At 45.1% G+C, this 24,896-nt stretch overlaps 1 protein-coding gene and 1 long non-coding RNA gene across 12 annotated transcripts; both read left to right on the forward strand.

The window, feature by feature from the left end:
• Window positions 1–7,024: 7,024 nt before the first annotated feature.
• Window positions 7,025–24,023, forward strand: LOC141735457 (uncharacterized). 2 transcript variants are annotated; one of them, XR_012584741.1, is made up of 4 exons: window positions 7,025–7,407; window positions 9,853–9,966; window positions 16,430–17,050; window positions 22,188–24,023. It is a non-coding gene; the product is annotated as an uncharacterized LOC141735457 (long non-coding RNA). The 2 variants fall into 2 exon arrangements; XR_012584742.1 differs by having other exon boundaries at window positions 22,215–24,023.
• LOC141735455 (uncharacterized) lies at window positions 17,076–24,023 on the forward strand. Of its 10 annotated transcripts, XM_074568286.1 has the most exons (3): window positions 17,076–22,369; window positions 22,818–23,027; window positions 23,651–24,023. In XM_074568286.1, exon 1 carries the CDS (start codon window positions 17,625–17,627, stop codon window positions 18,702–18,704), a length of 1,080 nt encoding a protein of 359 aa, XP_074424387.1. In that variant the 5' UTR covers window positions 17,076–17,624; the 3' UTR covers window positions 18,705–22,369; window positions 22,818–23,027; window positions 23,651–24,023. The 10 variants fall into 10 exon arrangements, with proteins under 10 accessions (XP_074424387.1, XP_074424379.1, XP_074424382.1 ...); XM_074568278.1 differs by having other exon boundaries at window positions 17,076–23,273; XM_074568281.1 differs by having other exon boundaries at window positions 17,076–23,027; window positions 23,113–24,023.
• Window positions 24,024–24,896: the final 873 nt, after the last annotated feature.

The following is a 24,896-nucleotide window of genomic DNA, read 5'->3' on the forward strand; positions in this document are numbered from 1 at the left end:
TTTGTTTTTCAAACTCTTTAGCGTATATTAAAACAATGTAGATGAAACCTTAAAGTCTAGTACAAAAAAAAGAAAACACCGCATGGTGATTTTTAAAAGGAAATACTACCATGGAAAGACATTTATTGTTAAGACTCTTTTTAGCATGTAGTGGTTAAGCAAAATCAAAATACACCACAGGCCTTTCTAGCTCTACCACACTGTTCAGCAAGAATGCACTTTCTGCTGAATAACTTTATTTTTTAGAAAAAAATGAAATGTGTGTTCACTATCAGAAAGAACATTTCAAGTTAGCTTAATTGAACAGTAGAAGAGTAACCACTTCAAAAGTGATACATAGTAGATAAAATTAGGAGTGCCTTGTTTTAAGTGGCAAACATGGAGCCTACAGTTTGATGCAACTCTACAGGCTTGGGGCAGAGTGGCTGGAGAGCTGCCTGGCAGAAAAGGACCTGGGCGTGCTGGTCGACATCTGGCTGAATATGAGCCAGCAGTGTGCCCAGGGGGCCAAGAAGGCCAACAGCATCCTGGCCTGTATCAGGAACAGTGTGGTGAGTAGGACTAGGGAAGTGATCATCCACCTGTACTCGGCACTGGTGAGGCCTCACCTCGAGTACTGTGTCCAGTTTTGGGCCCCTCACTACAAGAAAGACATTGAGGTGCTGGAGGGCCTCCAAAGAAGAGCAACAAAGCTGGTGAAGGGTCTTGAGAAGAAGTCCTATGAGGAGTGGCTGAGGGAACTGTGATTGTTCAGCCTGGAGAAAAGGAGGCTGAAGGGAGACCTTATTGCTCTCTACAACTACCTGAAAAGAGGTGGGGGTCAGTCTCTTCTCCCAGGTAACAAGTGTTCGGACAAGAGGACAAGAGGAAATGGCCTCAAGTTGCACCAGGGGAGGTTTAGATTGGATATTAGGAAAAATGTCTTTATGAAAAGATTCTCAAGCATTGGAATAGGCTGCCCAGGGAAGTGGTTGAATCACCATCCCTGGAGGTATTTAAAGGATGGGTAGATGTGGTGCTGAGGGACATGGTTTAGTGGTGGGTTTGGCAGGGCAAGGTTAAGGATTGGACTTGATGATCTTAAAGGTCTTCTCCACCCTAAATGATTCTATGATTCTATTATCTGTCTATTATTTCTCATTTGGAAGAGCACCAGCTTTAGATAACACAAGTTTTATATATACGGGGGGGGGGGGGGTATAGCTTTGGGAATCAATATACGAAAGATGTACTTTCATATATTGTTAAATTAATTTGCTCATAATTTCAAAATATGACAGATAGATTGTGTGTGGGGATTAATACCTAGAAAATTCAGGCCAGACTTAGACCCTGTGAGGGTAGATAAAACACACAAACAAAAAAAAATGAACCCACAGGCTTTGTAGTCATACCATTCTGTTTTATGACATGGTAGAACAGGTGAAACAAAGACACTAGTGGCACAAATAGAAATGGTTTCTTTATTTGGATTTCCTATGGAAATAAGACATATATATCCTGCAGTGTGGTATGTAAATATTATATGCAAATTCATATGGATATATGAATCTGTGTACTTGTATATTGGTAAGTGCTTTTTCATTAAGCTTGGAACCCACTGGCCTGTATCAAATAAATTAATAAAGTAAAATTGTCAAACATAATTACACTGCTATAGGTTTAACAAAAGTAAGTGTCTGCACATAGGACAGAGACATCGTAAATGCCCCAACAAGTGAAACACTTAAAACAGAAACTTCCATTTTCAGTCAATCAATCAGTCTCTGTTTCCCTGAGACTCTGCCTTTGCCTAGACTAAAATTGCTGCCATGTCAGAAAGCGCAGTTACAAAGTGGTTATTTCATGATGTAATTGTGATGGAGACCAGAAACAGCTGTGCCACAGTCATGTTAAGCTTTCTTTAGAACCCAAATGATGTAAGACGCCTGCTAGATATAAAAGTGAGAACAATGCTAGACAACTGTATTGGGTTTGCGAGGCAAGGTTTTGGTAGTGGGAGGGCTACAAGGGTGGCTTCTGTGAGAAGATGCCAGAAACTGCCCCCATGTCCGACAGAGCCAATGCCAGCTGGCTCCAAGACAGACCTGCCACTGGCCAAAGCTGAGCCAATCAGCAACGGTGGTAGCACCTCCATGGTAACATATTTAAGAAGGGGAAAAAACTGCTGCGCAACAGCAGTCGGAAGAGAGGAGTGAGAATATGTGAGAGAAACAACTCTGCAGCCACCAAGGTCAGTGAAGAAGGAGGGGGATGAAGTGCTTCAGGCGTGGGAGCAGAGATTCCCCTGCAGCCTGTGGTGAAGACCGTGGTGACACAGGTTGTCCCCCTGCAGCCCATGGAGCTGCACGGTAGAGCAGATATCCATCCTGCAGCCCGTGGAAGACCCCACGCTGGAGCAGGTGGATGCGTGCTGGAGGAAGCTGCAGCCTGTGGAGAGCACATGCTTGAGCAGGCTCCTGGCAGGACCTCTGGCCCTGTGGAGAGGAGCCCATGCAGGAGCAGATTTTCTGGCAGGACCTGTGGCCCCGTGGGGGACTCGCACTGGAGCAGTCTGTTCTTGAAGGACTGCACCCTGTGGAAAGGACCCATGCTGGAGCAGTTTATGGAGGACTGTCTCCTGTGGGAGGGACCCCACACTGGAGCAGGGGAAGACTGTGAGGAGGAAGAAGCAGCAGAGACAACATGTGATTAACTGACTGCAACCCCCATTCCTTGTCCCCCTGTGCCGATGGGGAGAGGAGGTAGAGAAAATTGGGAGTGAAGTTGAGCCTGAGAAGATGGGAGGGGTGGGGGAAATGTGTTTTAAGAATTGTTCTTATTTCTCATTATCCTACTCTGATTTGATTGGTAATAAATTAAATTAATTTCCTCAAATTGAGTCTGTTTTGCCTGTGACAGTATTTGCTGAGTCATCTCCCTGTCCTTATCTCGACCCATGAGCCTTTCATTATATTTTCTCTCCCCTGTCCTGTTGAGGAGTGGGAGTGATAGAGCACCTTAGTGGGCACCTGGCAGCCAGACAATGTTAATCCACCACAGGCTGCCATGTAACATGTTGCATGTTATGCAAAAATTTGATTTTTTTCCTGTAGAGGTCAAAGAATCATTGGGGGGGAAATGGTAATTTAAAGGAAAAGAGATTGATATGGAATAAAGAGAACTGAAGGGCATGAAAGCAGCTGAAAAATGAGACTGCATTTGGCAGTCCAGGAAATGGCTGTGTATTTTTGGGAAGTCTTGCCTGTTTCCTAGTGAATGAGACACATGTGTGTTACTTAATCTAGCCTCATATCCAGGGGGCGGTGTTAATAAGGCTATGTCTAATCTAATGGGTTTCTTAAATTTGCCAGTTGTACAACATCAGAGGTTCTAGGGAGAGCACGAGTATAGGTAAGATGGGTTCTTTATCAGCATTATTTAATAATGCATGGTACAATCTTCTTTAGCTTGCTTCCTGTAAAGGTCCTACTAAGGCCATATAAGTCCTTTAAAAAATCTATTTTGCTTAGTGATTACAACAACTTTGGTCTCCTTTTTTTGTGTGAATATTGATTATTTTTGTTAAACATGCTTTAAACAATACTAGAATTAAAATACTAGGGCTCTAAACCCATGTTTGTTAGAGTTAAAGTCACCCATTAAATTTTTATTTTAGTTAATAAAATAGCCATGCTTGTTATCAATTTCAATTGCATATTTTTTATAAAATACCACCAAATTCTTACCAGCAATGAAACCTCAATGTCCTGGTTTGAGGTCAAACAGAACCAATTTTCTGTTCAGTAATTTTACTTTTAAATTAAGTCTCTTCTAACTGAACTCTGTGAAATTAACGGCATATTTTTTCTGACAGTATCCACTTCCACAGTGATAAGACCTGATTGTTTATAATTTATCCCAAGGAACAGTATGTAGAGAGGCTCTTGCTTATACTTATTGCTATAACAACCAAGGTCAGCTAACTTTGTTATTTGCCCCGTTAGAGGGTTGGAAGCGGAGAAGCGCAGAGGGGTCCCACCTGCAGGGAGGGGACAGGACAGGTGACCCAAAACTGACCAACAGGGTATTCCATCCCATCTGCCCCATGCTCTGTATAAAAGCTGAGGGAGCAAAGGGTCAGCCCTTTTTTCTTCAATGGTCGGTGTCTGAGGAGGAGGCTCTGGTGATGTCAACTTGGCATGAGCATTAAAGGGTGAAGAGTTCCATAGGTAAATTATGAATTTCCTGCAAAAGATATATATATTTTGAGAGTTTTAAATTGAGAAGATCTAAATGTGTCTGAAATTGTCGCTTTCCAAATGCATCAGATCTCTTATTGTTCTTATACTAGGAATAAGATTAATGTTGTTCAGTTATAGCTCTATTTTAAGAACTTATTTTCTTTGCTATTCTCTGTATGCCATGAATATATGATTAATAGTTTAAATAGAATACTTGTAGAATTTTTTATTTTTTAAATTGACAGTTTTTTGAGCCAATGCAGGCAGGATGCAGGAACAGCCACAAAACCACGGATGAAAGACAAAGAACAATTTTAATCTTGATACCTCATGGATTGGGGAATCTCTGAAGCAGCACCTGGGCAGAGGCATGCAAGCAGGGGACGCAGGCACCGCAGAGTGAGAGAGAGTCCTTGTTAGCAAGAGAATGAGAACACTCAGACTCCCTGTTCTTGCCGATATTTCAAGGGTTCAAGCAGGCATAGTTTTCCCACTGTGCTTTGATCTTCTTCCACAACAGGCCAGGATTCTCAAGCAGCTAGATAAGGTGTCCCTGAGTTCATCACAGACTTATGTTATCTAAGTGCAGATGTTCTACTTGCAAGCACCCGAGACTGAACAACAATTAGTGTGATATATGTGTTTTCCAGCACCCCAGGTGTGAGTCACTTGAGCGTATTTACAATCCTCCTCGCCAATCTTCTGTTACTTTCCCACAACAGTGCTCTGCTCTACCATGCTACATTCGCACAAATGTCATAAATTGGGAGGCCCAAGACTTGCTGATTAAAATAAAATTATTGAAGTAGGTCAAACCCATCTTGTTTTCACCCTTGGTATTATAATCTCTTGTATCTGAGTGGATTTCCTTTGAAGTCTGTTTTCTCTATTTTTCTATTGTTTTACTATTGTAATGTTGAGTGCTTTTTGTCAGTTTTTTCTTTTAGCTGCTACGTATTTCAAAGGAACAATTAAAAATGTCAGAATGTCATAGTCTATAAATCTCCATGACAGTTGTTGTTATTAAATTATCTTTTCCTAAGTATTTGTGTGTGGTGTGAGATTTAGATTCACTCCGAACCTCTCTCTTGAGATTCTCTGAAAGGCAGGTAAAGTTAGCCAAAATACCAAAAATACTATTTCTCTATTCAAGCAGAATTCCTGTGTTTCAGTTTCCAGTTCACACATGAAGTAATGTGTTGGTATATTTAAAGAAGTAGGATTTACAAGAAAGATATTTTGCTATTTCAGTTATAGACACAATTTAAAATTGATCTTTTGGGATGGTGGAACTGGTATCAAGGCATGTTCTGTTATGATGGTGACTATATATAAAGTGGATCAGGTGAATATTTTTTGCCTTGAAAAGCTGCTTAAAGGCAGAAACATGGTAAATTTCTTCCAGGTCAAATGCCAGTAGCATACATCCTTTTATGCTCATGCAGGTGTAGTGCCACGATAACAGGCATGCTTGTTCTCATATTCAGGACAGAAGTCAAAATGAATCTGCAGGCAGTTCTTTAAGAGGCTATTTCTAGACCATTTGAATTCTCTCAAGTAAAAGGAAGGTCTTTGTCTAAGCATCAATGTACACAGTAGCTCCACATTGGCAGATAGCACTGGGTTTTTTTGTGTCTGCAGCACAGGACACTAGCATCAGTAGGCTAGGGTGCTTTTGAACCTGGGAAGTGGTGCATCCAATGCATCTCTTGCTGGTGGGCTGTGATCCCTTTAGGCTGCTGGCTGGCTAGGCTTTTCAGAAGGCTTCACAATACCTTAAGGCAGGTTAGGGAAAAAGGTGATTATCTTTAATTACCATGTCTAATCATCATTCACTAGAAGAGAGTGCATAGGAGCTCCTGGAGCAGTGTTTCACCCTTAGTGCCACCTGCAATCACTAGCTCGGGATCACCACGGAGAGGAGCCATGAGGGGACCGTGTAAGGGTTCAATCCCCAGCCATCCCGGGGCTACAGATGGAGAAGGGACTGGCATCAAGAAGCAAAGTGTGGCTCATAGGGGTGAAACGATCACTCACAACTAAAGCTTCCAGTGCTGCCAGATCGAAACCGTGCAGCTGCAGGCATAGCAGGAGAGTTACCCCAGGCAGGAAAAGAAAGCTAATGGGGGCTGTGGGGCGACAGGGCGGGGGTTGGCCGAGGCAAGGGAACAGAGCAGTGCCAAGCCCAGCTGCCCTGCTGACTGTGCACACCACTGCGGGTCCCCCGAAAGAGTCCCCAGAGCAGAGACAGACACCTGTCACTAACCGCCTCGCCGGGGGAAAAAGCTATTACCACCCTCAGCAACACACACAGACGCCCAGCACATCACGCTCCTATCCCACCGGGCCATACCTGAGACGCAAGAGGGAGCCCCAGCATCTCTGCGTATGCACCTCGGCCGGTCCACCCAGCCTCCCCAAGTTGTGCCAGGGCGCATGCGTGGAAGTCCCATCATGCCCTATGGCTGAAGCTGCTGCCAGTAGCAGCCTCCTCTTCACTCTGTGCAAGCTGTTTATCTGTGGTTTCAGTTCAATCTATGCCAGACTAGTGTTTGTCTCTCAGCAGACACCTTCTTCTCCAGGACTGATTCTGTTGCCCTTTTTTCCTCCCGAGCACCCACTAACCACCTGTCTGCTTGCCCTGCAGGCAAATCGCCCCCCCCCCCCCCCCCGGGGCCACTGTTACAGTCGGCCATATGGCGGGGCTGAGAAGCACTCCACTCACTCCTGCGAGGTCAGCACTCTGGTGATCTCCCATGTCGCACCGTGTCCCAGTCAGGGTCACGCTACCGCCCTGCGCAGAACCAGCAACTGTTGCTGCGCCTGATAGGGAGAGTACTGGTGACTTGTTTGCTTTGTTCCCTGATAGGTGCCTTTCATCGTCTAGTTATCTCCCGTATGTGGGGGTGGAACGGCAGGGGCAGAGTTGGCTAATATTGGAGCAGCCTTGGCGTGCTACGGTTCTGCTTGCACAGGCAGTTGGATGGGCAGCTTATATTTGGTCTCTGGCTGGTGAGGTCTTGGTATGACCTCGGTGAGGTGAGGAGTGAACCAAGTAGGAGCCGGTGCTTGGTGGATGTTTGGCGTACGCTTGGCTGCTACGGTGGAGGTGACGCGGAGCGGAGGATTTATGTGCTTGGAGGAGGGTGAGGCCGGATGGCTGGAGCAGCAGCAGCAGCAGCGGGTGAGAGCGGCTTGAGCACCATAATGAGAGGGAAAACAGCCCCTGTGTGTGGGCCGGTTGGGGGAGTCGGACCTCGCAGGGTCTGGGAGGAGGCATGTTGCTGCGGGACTGGGTCCCTGGGGACATAACTTCTCTGCTCCGAGAAGGTGTATGGGTGAGAGGCGCTTATGGATCCCTCTCGCAGCTTTGTACTGAGACGGGGGTAGGGGCCCTCTTCGCTCCTCTGCTCTCTTGTGATTTAGGACTGAGGTCCTGCGCGCTACCCCCAGCCTTTGCTGCAGTAACAACTCTTGGTTTTGGGGATGACTGGAGCAGAGGGGAAGGAAAAAAAAAAAACAAAACAAAAAACAACCCAAACCCCCCAATAAAAGTGTTATAGCTGGTCTCTGTTACTAGTACTTGTTGGAGAAATACCCTCCTGTTTTTAATCTCACAATGACTTTATACTGATATATTTTTATGTCACAGTGGTTATTTTCAAATTTGCTTCTTTTACAGTCAGAAGTAGAAAAAATTGCTGTATTTTATGGTCTGTATTGTGTTTAAGATGCATTTTTCGAAATAGAAACATTCATACCTGTATATATGTATATTCATACCCCATCTAGCCAAGAAAGAATAGAGCATTATAATTATTTGTTAGCTATTATCTTAAATATATCTAAAAAGCTTTACTAAATGCTTGCATTAGCATTACAACTAGTTCATTTTCAGAGCTATAGTATGTGCTCTGGTGTATGCAAATACATTGGATTTATGAGAAATCTGGCTTCAGGTGACTTTTTTAATAAATATCTTAGCATTGATACAAACTATTGCACCTGGCATAACTCACTGTAAATGAGCTTCTTGTAATACAGACAGAAACGGAGAAGAACAAAGCTTGACTGGTGTAATTGCTACTAATGACATAAGCTTTTTGGATATCTCTAGTTTAAATAGTGGAGACTATAAAGATATGTTGAACTCTGTATTTAAGTCTTAATTACAATTTGCAACACCAGGGTTGGTTGGGTCCACTTTTAATATACTTGCCAGATATGAGATATATGGGGTACCCTAGGACTACATTTATACTGGTATAAAAAGTACATTTTATATGTGCTGTTAATACATATATTTCCATTCCATATGGATATAAATGCCAATATGTCATTTTAGCTATGGTGATGCTAGTGTTCAAATGATGAAAGTCTTGCTTAAGGACCACGCTTTAGAGTTCTGCTCCGATTTTAAAAATCTGGTTTTACTCAAAATGTCATAATATTTAAATACTTAATGGCCTGATTCTATTTGCATATCTGTTACTTATGTATGTTTAGGAACCTGCAAAGAAATGCATAGCTGTTGGGTGTTTTGTGGCTTTTTTCTTTGTTCTTTTTTTTTTTTCTCCCTTCCATATATTTTTTCTTTTTTTTTTTTTTCTATTAGGGGTTAGACTATTGAATTAAAATATTTTCAAATACTTATACCTTTTGTAGGATTCCATGGGTGCTGTCATCGAGCACTGTACTTGAAACTGGCTTTGGAAGGTTGTGGGCAAATAGGTTGTCCACTCAATGTAGATCCTTATTTAAGAAAAAAACGAAACTGAATGCTTGTTTCTGTTGCCTGATGGGCTTGAAAAATCAGAACCAATTTTCTTTTACTAGTTGCTGGAAGTATGGACAAATAATCCTTGCATGTGATTCCATGATATAAGGAAAATTAAAAGATTAATCTGTGATGGTCTACTCTTATGCTGTTTGAAGGCTGTATTCTCCAGTTCCAAATCAAGAGTAGAATGAAATGTTCATCAGGTGTTTTTTTTTTTGCATTATGAGGTTTATAAATTAAATTATCAACATAGTTTGCTAGCCACGCTCTTCCAAGTTATGGCCATTGGGACTCATCTGTGTAATTATTATGCTCACAAATTTAAATTCTATGCAAACATCCTAATATTACTTAAGGCCATGATTAGACTGTTCAGCAGAGGCATTAAAGACTATTATCTCTTTATATTTGGAATGATCTTTGTAATTGCAGAACTTTCTGTTTAAAAAGTAAATATCCTGGAGATTGATAGCTTCCATAGTTATTTTGTAATAATAATATTATAGCCTCACCTTGGTGGTTGTTGGTTGTTTTTTTTTTCCATTGTCATAGATCAGATCCTTGGACTAGTTCTACTTGTAATTTAATAATACATTTAATATAAATTAGTGTTCTGCATAATGGACATTATATATTGGTTGCTTCAGTGCTAATGATAGTTATGATTTTAAAAATGCCTTTGTTCTGGTCATGAGATTTCTACAGCAATAACTTGATTCGTTTAATAGTCACTAGCAGAGAGTTCTATAATCTTTATGCATAGTGAAAAAAGGAGTCATCTATCTGTTAAAATGCAGTTGATCGACTGTAAGGTAAATTTCTTTTTAAACAAAACACCTTATCTCAAAGGGAGTTGTGCTGCTGATGACTGCTTCCATCTAGCAATTCATGACCCTCCTTTGAACATGTGGAAAGACACTGTTCAAGAAAGAAGTGACCTTCAGGTGGGAAAGGCCCATGAAGGTGAGCAGTTTGATGGTAGTCCTGAATTCCTTTGTGTTCTTGATGCCACTCTATGCATCTTTTTCTCTTCTCTGCTGTGCTTTAAACAGTGGTAGGAAACAAGTTTAGGAAAACTTGGTTATGAAAACAAAACACCTCTAAATTTGGAAGAGGCCTCCTGATGTAGATGTCTTTCCCAAAGCTAGCTTTATGGATATTTGATACTTACAAACAGTAAGGCTTGTAACTGCCTTAGAGCCTTTAAATATCAGATTGTCAACTGTATCAGATATTATTCTGACTCTAGGTGTTTTGTAGAAGTAATCTTTTCACAGAAAGCATTCATTTTAAGACTCGATACAGTGAGTTCTCTTTTCTTTGGCAATCCCATACAATATTTTATATGATGTAGTAGCCAATTTTGAATTACATTTGCATTTCAGCCAAGTACTGTCTTGTTTTTCCAAGTGCAGCTTGAGCACGCACATATGGAGGACAGGTTTTGCATATAGGAAAGTCCAGTCTAATAGCAAGAGCAATAACTTGTTACTGATTAAATGGCACTTCAAATACATTGTATTCATTTAGCTTCTAGACTTCACAAATGCCATTACACTTTTCTGACTGTATCAGATAAGTATTTGTTATATTCTCCTAGAGACCTTGCTGTTTGTTGCTAATACAAAAGCTTTTCCATTTATCACTTCAAAATTTGCAGCCTTTTTAGTATGTGTGCCACTATTAAAAAAAAATATTAAAGTTTACGTGCCCTGAATTTATCTATAGAATATATCTATAGGATACTAGAATGCACTTGTAAAAACAAGATTTTTACACAAGACTTGTAAATCAGAAAGTAAGTAGTTGGCATTTGTCCTGGTTCCGGCAGGGATAGGGTTAATTTTCCCTGGTATTCCATGCCATGTGAGCCATGCCCACCCTGAGCTGCCGGGAGAGGGGGCAGGAAGTCGCCGCTTGGAGCGGGCTGGGGCGTCCCGGGTCTGGTCGGGGAGCGGCGGTTCCGTAATCGTGTTTGTATATTCCTCTGTCCGTGTTATTGTTGTTGTTTGCCTGTTCCCTCTGCTGTTCTGTTAAACTGCCTTTGTCTCAACCCACGAGTTTTGCCTTTTTCTTCTGATTCTTCCTGTATCGGGAAGGCCCGAGCGAGTGGCACGTGGTTCTTTGTTGCCGTCTGAGGCTAAACCACGACAGTCCTTTTTGGCGCCCAACGTGGGGCTCGGAGGGTTGAGATAACGACAGAATCCAACTAGAGCTTGGAAAAACGAATTTGTTGTATGCGTTTATTGTATTAGGCAAATAGTCGCTGGTCACCATGTTGCTTGGTTTGTTCTCATGGCTGTGTTATGTGAATTCCTATATGGCTTATGTACTCCCTGCAATGATGTTTGTTACTTCTGGGAGAGGGATGAGGATTATCATTTTGTTGTCCTGTGCGATATCGGCTTATGAGATGATAACATCACTTGTTAGACAGTTACTTTGGGGCTTTTATGTGGTATTGCTGTCCTGTCCGTACCTTGGGCACCGTCTCTCAGAATTTATTAATAATCACACCCAGTCTGTGGGGGAAACAGGGGGGGACACTTTCCCCAGCTCTTTTGCCTCCCTTTTCTCCTTCGGGTCAGGTATGGCAGCTTTTGAGAATTTTGAATATCCTTGGGATACTCAAACCAGCCTGGTCCTATTGTTATGTCTGCTGAATGTGTTCCACGTCCTGTTTAGGGTTAAACAGCTATTTAAGACTACCACCCGGAGATCTGCTCCGAGGCTGGATAGTCAGGGGTGGCAGGGCATGTGGGAGAACATGGGCAGGTACCTAGAGAACTTCTCACCTCCAGTGGTCTGGGACTTCACCCCTGAACAATTACAGGACCCTGATAAAGTGGTAGAATATTTGAAGGGAAAATGCTGTGGCTATTCTAGAGAGGCACAACTCACCGCACTGTGCTGGGCCCTGGCCAGTATCTACCAGGCACTGCTCAGAATTATGCAGCACCCTCAGGGGAAAGAGATGGAGACCAGACCAGCAGCCACTGTGGCTACTGCAACCCCTGCGGCAGACACTGCGGCTGCTGCAACCCCTGCGACGGACACTGCGGCTACTCCAACCCCTGTGGCAGCCACTGCCGCTGAACCAGGGAACCAACCCGTGCCAGTATCAGTTGCCCCCATACAGAAGGAGAAGTACACGAAGAAATCAGTTCGCTTAGTAAGAGATGATGATGAACCAGGGTCATCACGAGAGCAGGAGGAAGAGGCAGAACCAGAGATAATTACTCGATCCCTATCCTTGAGTGAGCTGCGGGATATGCAAAAAGATTTTAGCCGACTTTCAGGCGAGCACATTGTCACCTGGCTGCTCCGGTGCTGGGATAACGGGGCCAGTAGCCTGGAATTAGAGGGTAGGGAAGCCAGGCAGCTGGGATCCCTGTCTAGGGAAGGCGGCATTGACAAGGCAATTGGGAAGAAGACCCAAGCCCTCAGCCTCTGGAAACGACTCCTGTCAGGCGTGAGGGAGAGGTACCCCTTCAGTGAGGATGCTGTATGTCAACCAAGCAAGTGGACTACCATGGAGAGAGGTATCCAGGACCTGAGAGAATTAGCCGTGCGGGAGATGATTTATTATGACCTGGACAATGCACAGTTACCCACAGACCCCGATGAGGTGCAGTGCACAAGGCCCATGTGGCAGAAGTTTGTACGGAGCGCACCACCGTCATATGCCAACTCACTGGCAGTAATGGAATGGAAAGGCGAAGAGGGACCAATGGTGGATGAGGTGGCTGGCCGGCTCCGGCGATATGAAGAAAGTCTCTCTTCCCCCCTTGTCTCAGCTGTGGAGAAACTGTCCCGGAAGGTCCAGCAACTTGAAGAGAATATGTCCTACTCCCCACCTGCACGGGCCAGCATCTCAGCTATTAGGAGCAGGCATTTCCCCACTCGAGAGAGAGAGTACAGAGGGTACACACCAGGAGGCACCCTGTGGTTCTACCTGTGTGACCACGGGGAGGACGTGAGGAAGTGGGATGGACAACCTACTTGGATCCTGCGGACACGGGTACAGGAGTTGCAAGGAAGGACAACCACAAAAGGGGATCCCTCCAGGAAAAGTGCCGCCCCGGTTTCCAGCGGGCAGTTCCCCAGACAGAGCAGAAGGCCTGATCTTGCTTCTGATCCTCTTGAAGGAACTTCCAAGTCATTTCTGCAAGAAGTGAGTAATGGATACTCTGACCAGGATTAGAGGGGCCCTGCCTCCGGCCAGGTGGAGGAAAGGGACAACCGGGTTTATTGGACGGTGTGGATTCGATGGCCTGGCACATCAGACCCACAGGAGTATGAGGCTCTAGTGGACATGGGTGCACAGTGTACTTTAATACCATCAAGCTATAGAGGGGCAGAACCCATTTGTATTTCTGGGGTGACAGGGGGGTCCCAAGAGTTGACTGTACTGGAGGCGGAAGTGAGCCTAACTGGGAATGAGTGGCAAAAGCATCCCATTGTGACTGGCCCAGAGGCTCCATGCATCCTTGGCATAGATTACCTCAGGAGAGGGCATTTTAAGGTCCCAAATGGGTACTGGTGGGCATTTGGCATAGCTGCCTTGGAGACGGAGGAAGTTAAACAGTTGTCTACCTTGCCTGGTCTCTCAGAGGACCCTTCTGTTGTGGGGTTGTTGAGGGTCGAAGAACAACAGGTGCCGATCGCTACCACAGCGGTGCATCGGCGGCAATATCGCACTAACCGAGACTCTCTGATTCCCATCGAGAAGCTGATTCATCACCTAGAGGTTCAAGGAGTGATCAGCAAGACTCGCTCACCCTTTAACAGTCCCATATGGCCGCTGCGAAAATCTAATGGAGAGTGGAGGCTAACTGTAGACTATCGTGGCCTGAATGAAGTCACACCACCGCTGAGTGCTGCTGTGCCGGACATGCTAGAACTCCAATACGAACTGGAGTCCAAGGCAGCCCAGTGGTATGCCACAATTGATATAGCCAATGCATTCTTCTCAATCCCTTTGGCAGCAGAGTGCAGGCCACAGTTTGCTTTCACCTGGAGAGGCATCCAGTACACCTGGAATCGACTGCCCCAGGGGTGGAAACACAGCCCCACCATTTGCCATGGACTGGTCCAGACTGCACTGGAGCAGGGGGAAGCTCCAGAACATCTGCAATACATTGATGACATCATTGTATGGGGCAACACAGCAGAAGTTGCTTTTGAACAAATCAAACAGGAAATAGTCCATGCAGTGGCCCTGGGGCCAGTCTGGGCAGGACAAGATGTTAAAAATGTGCTCTACACCCCAGCCGGGGAGAACGGCCCTTCCTGGAGCCTCTGGCAGAAAGCACCAGGGGAGACCCGAGGTGGACCCCTAGGGTTTGGGAGTCGGGGATACAGAGGATCCGAAGCCCGCTACACTCCAACAGAAAAAGAGATATTGGCAGCATATGAAGGGGTTCGAGCTGCTTCGGAAGTGGTTGGCACAGAAGCACAGCTCCTCTTAGCACCTCGACTGCCGGTGCTGGGCTGGATGGTCAAAGAAAGGGTCCCCACCACACATCATGCAACTGATGCTACATGGAGTAAGTGGATTGCACTGATCACACAGCGAACTCGAATGGGAAACCCCAGTCGCCCAGGAATTCTGGAAGTGATCATGGACTGGCCAGAAGGCAAGGATTGCGGAATGTCACCAGAGGAGGAGGTGACGCGTGCGGAAGAGGCCCCACCATATAATAAACTGCCAGAAAATGAGAAGAAATATGCCCTGTTCACTGATGGGTCCTGCTGGAGTGTGGGAAAGCATCGAAAGTGGAAGGCTGCTGTGTGGAGTCCTACACAACAAGTCGCACAAGCCAGTGAGGGACAGGGTGAATCGAGCCAGTTTGCAGAGGTGAAAGCCATTCAGCTGGCTTTGGACATTGCTGAGCGAGAAAAAGGGCCAGTACTTTATCTCTACACTGACTCATGGAGGGTGGCAAATGCTCTGTGGGGGTGGTTACAGCAGTGGAAGCAGGGCAACTGGCAGCACAGAGGCAAACCCATCTGGGCTGCTGACCTATGGAAAGATATTGCTGCCCGGATAGAGAATCTGGTTGTGAAAGTACGCCATGTAGATGCCCACGTACCGAAGAATCGGGCCACGGAGGAACATCAGAACAACCAGCAAGTGGATTGGGCTGCTAGGATTGAAGTGGCTCAGGTGGATCTGGACTGGCAACATAAGGGTGAACTATTCATAGCTCGGTGGGCCCATGACTCCTCAGGCCATCAAGGGAGAGATGCGACATATAGATGGGCTCGTGACCGAGGGGTGGACTTGACCATGGACACTATTGCACAGGTCATCCATGAATGTGAGACGTGCGCTGCAATCAAACAAGCCAAGCGTGAAGCCTCTCTGGTATGGAGGGCGATGGCTGAAATATAAATCTGGGGAGGCCTGGCAGATTGACTATATCACACTGCCACAAACCCGTCAAGGCAAGCGCTATGTGCTCACAATGGTGGAAGCAACCGCCGGATGGCTGGAAACATACCCTGTGCCCCATGCTACTGCCTGGAACACTATCCTGGGCCTTGAAAAGCAAGTCCTGTGGCGACATGGTACCCCAGAGAGAATTGAGTCAGACAACGGGAGTCATTTCCAAAACAGCCTCATAGACACCTGGGCCAAAGAGCATGGTATCGAGTGGGTGTATCACATCCCCTGTCACGCATCAGCCTCTGGGAAGACAGAACGATACAATGGATTGTTAAAAACTACACTGAGAGCAATGGGTGGTGGGACTTTAAAACACTGGGATACACATTTAGCAAAAGCTACCTGGCTAGTTAACACCAGGGGATCTAACAATCGGGCTGGCCCTGCCCAATCAAAACTTCCACGTACCGTAGAAGGGGATAAAGTCCCCGTAGTGCACATGAAGAATATGTCAGGGAAGACAGTCTGGATTAGTCCTGCCTCAGGCAAAGGCAAACCCACCCGTGGGATTGCTTTTGCCCAAGGACCTGGGTGCACTTGGTGGGTGATGCGGCAGGATGGGGAAGTCCGATGTGTACCTCATGGGGATCTGATTTTGGGTGAGAATAGCCAATGAATCAAATTGTGTGCTGTTAATTACTAAGTAACCCTGCCACTGTATGTCCTCATTACTATAATTGCTATCAGTTGTACTACGAGTAAGGCACAGGGATGATGGGATAAGAACCGACCTCAGCAGCTGGCGCCCAGCAACTTCCTCAAGATCTACATCTTCAGCTCACGGACTGTGTGCATGAGCCACACCAGGTGCACCAGTCACAAGCTCCGAAAAATACAGCATGCAACAGTCCAGCACCACACGGCATCTCACCTGCCCTTGTAATAAATAAAATCATGTTTGTTAATCAAATCAGGCTTTCTTAAAGGCTGGTGAAAAATTACAATGTTTTGACTCTCCACATACTTAAATCGCAGGCATCCGGTGTGCTATCTGGTTCGCTTTGACACCTCAATACCTAAATCACAGGCATCTGGTGTGCTTTAACACTTCAAAGGGAAGAGCTAAGTTGTGCGATAAGCTGAAAAGAGTCACCCAAAGGACACCGATAAAGATGAGGAGCCTTCAGCCTCACGACCACCAGGAGGCGGGACAAGACCGACCCCCTAGCAACACGTCGCTCAGACACAGAATATACCAGGATTGACACATATACGGGAACCAGAAGAGTATATAATCAGCTACTTTCGGGAAGTGGGTGTGCGCCGTTGGCGGAGCAAAGACTCCCCGGCCGCCCAGCGCTGTTTTGCTTGCTGCCGCTTGCTTAATAAACTAATTTGATTAATTGGACTGGTTCCTGTCAATTATTGGGCCACAATCTATAACAAATTTGGTGCCGTGACTCGGATAGAGGCAATTTGGCTGTAAACCTCACGGGGGGGGGGGGGGGGGGGCGCCCCGCTGAGTAAGCGGCCCCTGTTGGGGGTTTTTACACCCAAAACCTCTACCGACGAACTCGAAATTCGGCAGCAAGCAAATAAAAGCCGGCGACCCCGTAAACTTTGTGCACGAAGACCCGAACGAAGACTCAGGAGTGAGTAAGTATAGGCCGGTGATCCGTTCGGTTGGGGTTGGGTATCCTGGAGTGTGCCTGTGTGAGACGTCCACTTGAGGACGAAGCAAGTGCGGACCCCTTAGTAGTGCGGTTCCCATCTCCCGCGAGGGACTGGGCCACGAACAGGGGGAAAAGATTGTGTGTGTGTGTGAAGGCACTCCGGAAGATGGGACAGAAGAAAAGCAAGCCTTCTGATCCCATGGGTGGGTCGGTGCCTAAGGTTAGGTTACCCCAGATACCGCCAGACAGTCCGTTAGGATTAATGATTAAATATTGGGATGATTACCCTTCTAGGCAGGGTAAGGATAAAGCAAAAATGATACATTATTGTATGGAAGTTTGGGGTGGGAAGCAAATTAGAAGTGACCACCTGTATTGGCCCGTTTTTGGGTCCTTTGAAGATTGGATATGCCAGGCTTTGCATATTTATGTTAATTCTAAGGAACCCTTTAGCCTGGAGGAGAGTGAATATGCACACTTGTGGATAAGGTCAGAGACTGGAGTAAATCTATATCACTTGAGAGAGAAGAAACAGGGGGGTAGGAAAAAACCCCGGGATGAGGATGAAATCCCTACCTCACCCCCCCCCTTATGTACCACCAGCACCACCGCCACAGCCTTCACCGCCCCCAACAGCGCCAGACTTTTTCAATACAGATTCTCCCTCTGGTTCTTCTGAAACTAGACAAGTAACTCGAAGTCAAACTAGGATGGGGGAGGATAAAAGTAACTTATATCCGCTTAGAGAAGTTGCTATGGGGGGAGCGCAACCTGGCATGGGATATGTTTCTGTCCCTCTGAACTCCGGGGACGTTAGGGAATTTAAGAAAGAAATGGGAAACTTGTTAGAGGATCCCCTAGGAGTTTCAGAACGGGTAGACCAATTCCTAGGACCCAACATTTATACCTGGGATGAACTGCAGGCCATATTGGGCATATTGTTCACTGCAGAAGCAAGGGAAATGATCAGGAGAGCTGGGATGAGGATTTGGGACCAACAACATCAGCAGGGTCCTGCGGCAGATATTAAATGGCCTCTTCAGAGACCTAATTGGAATAACCAAAACGAAATAGACAGAGGCCATATGCAAGATCTGAGGACCATAATTGTCCAGGGGATAAGGGAATCTGTCCCTAGGGGACAGAATATAAACAAAGCCTTTAGTGAACATCAAAAGAAAGATGAAACCCCTACAGAACGGTTAGAGAGATTGAGAAAGAACCTCCAATTGTATTCAGGGCTGGACCCTAGTACACCGGTAGGGCAAGCCTTGTTAAAAACCCAATTTGTAGCTAAATCATGGACGGAGATTAGAAAGAAGCTGGAGAAAATGGAGGATTGGCAGGATAGGGGTTTGGATGAATTGTTAAGGGAAGCCCAGAAAGTGTATGTCCGCAGGGAGGAGGAAATACGTAAGAAACAAGCCAGAATGTTGGTAGCTGCAGTCAGAGAAGGGCAAAGGACGTCAACCCCTGGAAAAGGGTTTGAAGCTCGCCAGATAAGACAGGAGACCCGAAAACCTTTAAGAAGGAGAGAATGGGGAACTGTGGTTTGTTTTTATTGTGGAGGAAAAGGGCATGTTAAAAAGGACTGCAGAAAGAGAATGATGGATGAGAAAATGTTCAAAGAAGACTAGGGGTGTCAGGGGCTCTATTTGCTGGGAACCCGAGAAAAAACAGAGCCCTTGATAAAACTAGAAGTGGGTCCCCAGCAACAAGAAATTGAGTTCCTAGTGGACTCGGGAGCAGAAAGATCTACCGTTCAAAAATTGCCCCAAGGATGTAAAATATCCTCGGCGACTATACAGGTCATTGGAGCAAAAGGAGAACCTTTTGGAGTACCCATAATAAAGGATGTGTTTTTTGAAACCCATTCTAAGGTAGGGATGGGGTCCCTGCTACTCATGCCTGAAGCAGACTATAATTTATTGGGCCGAGATTTGATGATTGAATTAGGAATTGGCTTAGAAGTAAAAAAATGAAACACTAAAAATTAAACTGTGTCCCTTACGAGTAATAGATGAAGAGAAAATAAATCCTGAAGTCTGGTACACCCCGGAAACAGTAGGTAAGTTAGATATTGAACCCTTTTCAGTAACAATAAGGAACCCAGAAATACCAGTCAGGATAAAACAATACCCCCTTCCTAGAGAAGGGAGGCTAGGTTTGAAACCTGAGATCCAAAGATTACTTGAAAAGGGGTTGCTAGAACCCTGTATGTCTCCTTTTAATACTCCCATCCTGCCTGTAAAAAAGCCGGATGGAAAATATAGGTTAGTACATGACTTATGAGAAATTAACCAGAGAACAATAGCTAGATTCCCGGTGGTGGCGAATCCACACACCCTCCTGAGTCAAATAGGGCCCGATAATCAATGGTATAGTGTAATAGATCTGAAGGATGCATTCTGGGCATGCCCTCTCAAAGAAGATTGCCGAGATTACTTTGCTTTTGAATGGGAAGACCCAGATAACCATCGGAAACAACAATTACGGCGGACGGTATTGCCCCAAGGGTTTACCGAATCTCCGAACTTCTTCCGACAAGCCTTAGAACAAATCCTGAAGGTATGTGAGTTAAGTGAAGGAGTCACACTGGTCCAATATGTGGATGATTTGCTCCTAGCTGGTGATAGCGAAGAAAAAGTGAGGCAGGAAAGTATTAAGTTACTAAATTTTTTGAGTTTACAAGGATTGAAGGTATCAAAATCAAAACTACAATTTGTTGAGAAAGAAGTAAAATATCTGGGACACAGACTAAGCAAGGGAACTAAGAAATTAGACCCCGAAAGGGTGAATGGCATATTGTCATTACCGGCTCCTAGAACTAAAAGACAGGTTAGGCAATTATTAGGTCTCTTTGGCTATTGCAGGCAATGGATTGAGAACTATAGCAAAAAGGTGAAGTTCCTCTATACCAAATTAACTAAGGATGGATTATTGAAATGGTCGGAGGATGATGATAAACAATTAGAAACACTAAAAACTGATTTAGTAAATGCCCCAGTTTTGAGCCTGACAGATGTAAAGAAACCATTTTATCTATTTATCAATGTTGATGAAGGGACCGCATTTGGGGTATTAGCACAAGAATGGGCAGGAAGAAAGAAACCTGTGGGATACTTATCTAAACTCCTGGACCCCGTAAGTAGGGGTTGGCCTACCTGCCTTCAAGCGGTAGTAGCCGCAGCCCTTTTGGTAGAGGAAGCCCATAAAATTACCTTTGGAGGAGAATTGAGGGTATTATCACCTCACAACATCAGGGGAATTTTGCAACAAAAAGCTGACAAATGGATAACAGACGCCCGGCTCCTAAAATATGAAGGCATCCTAATCTCCTCTCCCAAACTGGAACTCGAGGTAACAAGCGTGCAGAATCCAGCACAGTTTTTGTATGGGGAGCCGAGTGACAAAATAAATCATGATTGTCTTTACAACATTGAGGAGCAAACAAAAATCAGACCAGATTTAGATGAGGAAGAACTCGGAGAAGGAGAAAAGCTATTTGTAGATGGATCATCCCGGGTAGTTGAAGGAAAGAGAAAATCAGGATTTGCAATCATTGATGGAAAAACATTTAGTGTAATAGAATCAGGACCTCTGAGTCCTAGTTGGTCTGCACAGGCTTGTGAACTATATGCTGTAATAAGAGCCTTGCAACTTTTAAAAGGTAAAATTGGAACCATATATACGGATTCAAAATATGCCTTTGGCGTAGTGCATACTTTTGGAAAAATTTGAGAAGAAAGGGGTTTAATAAATTCTCAAGGAAAAGGATTAATACACCAGGAATTAATAATCCAGGTCTTACAAGCATTACGAGGACCAGCGGGAATAGCCGTAGTACATTTAAAAGGACACCAAAAAGGATTAAGCCCATTAGTCAGAGGAAACAATCTTGCTGATCAAGAAGCAAAAAGAGCGGCATTAATGGTGATCCAGACTAAAAGAACTCGGGAGGACTGTATAACTTGTGGAAAGGAATCAGACGAATTCCCATGTTATGAGTGTTGGAAGGATTTTGGAATCGATGCAGTCCCTTGCAGATGTCTAATTTATGATGAATGTGACAACCCCAAGTATAGCCATTGCCATCTACACAGAAAAATTCACTCAATCCTGAGTTTTACAGTGCAGGAAAAAGATAAGCTGACTCAGATGGGAATCAGGGAGACAGAAAAAGGAAAGTGGAAACTCCCGGATGGCCGGGAAGTTCTCCCAAAACCTCTGGCTTTGAAAATCATGCAAAAATTCCATGAGAAAACCCATTGGGGAACTCAGGCGTTAGTGGATCAGTTTGCCACAAAGTATATGTGCATTGGTGTATACAATATAGCAAAGAGAATAGTTAGCGAATGTATGACATGCAAAAGGGTCAATAAACATCAGTTACGGGGGGGGGGTGGGGGTGGGGGTGGGGGGGAAGCCCTGGGGGGAAGAGAACTGGCTCACAGACCATTTGCTAAAATCCAGCTAGACTTCACTGAACTTCCAAAGGTGGGACGATATAAATAATCATAGACCACCTAACCCATTTTGTGGAAGCATTCCCGACAGCTAGAGCCACCGCTCAAACCGTAGTGAAGACTTTGCTGGAAAATATAATCCCTAGGTATGGATCCATTGAGGTAATAGACTCTGATAGGGGCTCCCATTTTGTTTCAAAAATAGCAAGGGAAGCTCTCTCCTCTTTGGGGACAAAATGGGAATATCATACTCCCTGGCATCCACAAAGCTCGGGAAAGGTAGAAAGAGTAAATGGGGAAATAAAGAAACAGCTCACAAAATTGATGTTAGAAACTAAGATGTCATGGGTAAAGTGCCTCCCCTTAGCACTATTGAATATAAGAACACAGCCCCGAACTGATGTAGGAATTTCCCCCTTTGAAATGTTATATGGGATGCCATACGATTTAGAAATTCCGCAGGACCACCCCCAACTTGAAAATTCACAAATTAGACCTTATATAATTCAACTCATGGCCAGGAGAGTAAAGCTGCGGAATAAGGGCTTAGTAGTACAGAGACCCCCCTTGGATGTAGCCATGCATAACATAAAGCCAGGAGACAAAGTGCTAATCAAATCATGGAAAGAGTCCTCATTAACCCCCGTTGGGAAGGGCCCTATCTCGTTTTACTCACCACAGAAACAGCCATCCGGACAGCAGAGAGAGGCTGGACCCATGCGAGCCGCGTAAAAGGACCATTAAAAGACTGTTCTTGGGAAGTGACAAGCCCGCCTGGAGATCTGAAGATTGCCTTCAGGAGGTTGTAAATGGACACACATATAACTGTGGTACAAGTGAGCGACTACAGCATATCGGTGGGGTACGGTTACGGTGATACAGGGGACATAAGAATCAAGTGTGACATTCTGAGCTGTAATTGTTATCCTTTTTATTTGTTTTATTTGTAAAGGGTGTCGAGAACGGAGGGGGACCCAGTGCCGTTACGGGATACCCCCTCGAGGGGTTTGCCAACCTTGTGGGGACAAAGAGCGTGAGCTCACCAAATTGGCTCTAGACATAAAAATATTTAATGGTGAAATCCAGGAGCAATCTAGTGAATGGCGGGAGATATTTGCACGGGGTATTAAACCCGAGTACGATTGCTATCACCCTAGCGAGCCTGCTCCATTTGTAATTGACATTATTAAAGTGTGTTGTCGCAAGACACTTAAAGGGGTTCAGTGCGATTCACCTGAAATGCACAGAAGCAAGCGACTAAAAATTGCATTTATTCTCCTGAAGACTACCCCTGCTGCCGAGAAGATGATACCCCTCGTGGCTCGAAGCAACCGGGTCGACAAGCGAGGCAGAGGAGTAAAAAGCTGTGGAGAACAGAACCCACAGAGTGGGACTGTACAAAGACACTGGGAGGACTGCCTCAGTGTTAACCAAGGGAATCGCACGAAATGCCCCGGGAGGAGTGATAGCACTGAAAAGGACTGGGTAACTGGAGTGAGTGTTCAAACTAAACTTATCAACCGGCCGGGTTTCCACCCTTCTCGCCACACTCTAATTCTAATTTTACTAAATCTTGTAGGTGTCTTATTGTTTGCACAGCAAGGGGGGTTGTGTGTTGCTCTGGATGAGGAATGCTGCGTATATGCAGATCACACTGGAGTAGTTAGAGACACCATGACAAAACTACAAGAAGGATTAGAAAAAAGAAAGAAAGAAAGAAAGAGAAGCACAGCAAAGTTGGTATGAATCTTGGTTCAATTATTCCCCATGGATGACTACGCTATTGTCTACCATCGCGGGACCTATGATACTATTAATTTTGGGATTAACATTTGGCCCTTGTATATTGAACAAAGTAATTGAAATTGTAAAGGGCAGACTGGAAGCTGCCCATTTAATGCTTATCAGGGCTAAATACGAGCCATTAGATAAGGAATCAGCAATAGAAGAAACATTAGCTTTAAGTCACGCTGAACTCCAAAGATTTGATGAACAAAATGGTAAAAGAAAAAGGGAGGATTGTAATAAATAAAATCATGTTTGTTAATCAAATCAGGCTTTCTTAAAGGCTGGTGAAAAATTACAATGTTTTGACTCTCCACATACTTAAATCGCAGGCATCCGGTGTGCTATCTGGTGCGCTTTGACACCTCAATACCTAAATCACAGGCATCTGGTGTGCTTTAACACTTCAAAGGGAAGAGCTAAGTTGTGCGATAAGCTGAAAAGAGTCACCCAAAGGACACCAATAAAGATGAGGAGCCTTCAGCCTCACGACCACCAGGAGGCGGGACAAGACCGACCCCCTAGCAACACGTCGCTCAGACACAGAATATACCAGGATTGACACATATACGGGAACCAGAAGAGTATATAATCAGCTACTTTCGGGAAGTGGGTGCGTGCCGTTGGCGGAGCAAAGACTCCCCGGCCGCCCAGCGCTGTTTTGCTTGCTGCCGCTTGCTTAATAAACTAATTTGATTAATTGGACTGGTTCCTGTCAATTATTGGGCCACAATCTATAACACCCTGAGAGACTGTTCTGACAGATGGAGCCCAAAGCCATGGATTAAATGAACTCAACGGACACTTTTGGAGGGATGGCCCATAAACTAAGGGCATTATATCTGCATGAATATATATGTGTGTATATATATATGACAGGGGAGAGTGGTGGCAATTCATTGGAACCTGTAAGATCTGGGCATGGCATAGATGGTATGGAATAAGGGGTGGATAATGTCCTGGTTCCGGCGGGGATAGGGTTAATTCTTCCTGGTATTCCATGCCATGTGAGCCATGCCCACCCTGAGCTGCCGGGGGAGGGGGCAGGAAGTCGCCGCTTGGAGCGGGCTGGGGTGTCCCGGGTCCGGTCGGTGAGCGGCGGTTCCGTAATCGTGTTCGTATATTCCTCTGTCCGTGTTATTGTTTGCTTGTTCCCTCTGCTGTTCTGTTAAACTGCCTTTGTCTCAACCCACAAGTCTTGCCTTTTCTTCCGATTCTTCCCGTATTGGAAAGGCCCGAGCGAGCGGCACGTGGTTCTTTGTTGTCGTCTGAGGCTAAACCACGACAGCATTGCACTTCTGAGTAACCCTGGTGCATACAGCTGTTGACTTCAGATCAAGGCTGTCATCTTGCAGTGGTAGAGATGGAGATTATTAGTGAGCGAGTAGTTTCAAATTAATGTCTAAAACTAGGTGTTGAATTATTTGCAAGATCTGGGTATGTGAACCAGTGAATGTTTGGAGGATGGGGGGAAAAAACCTGATCTATTGTATTACAGGTGTGGGAGAATAACCTCAGGCAAAGTAAAATTGAAGAGCGTCTAATGTGGTGTCTTGGCATAAGACTATTTGCCTTGGT

Source organism: Larus michahellis, chromosome W (assembly GCF_964199755.1).
Source record: "Larus michahellis chromosome W, bLarMic1.1, whole genome shotgun sequence".
Lineage (NCBI taxonomy): Eukaryota > Metazoa > Chordata > Aves > Charadriiformes > Laridae > Larus > Larus michahellis.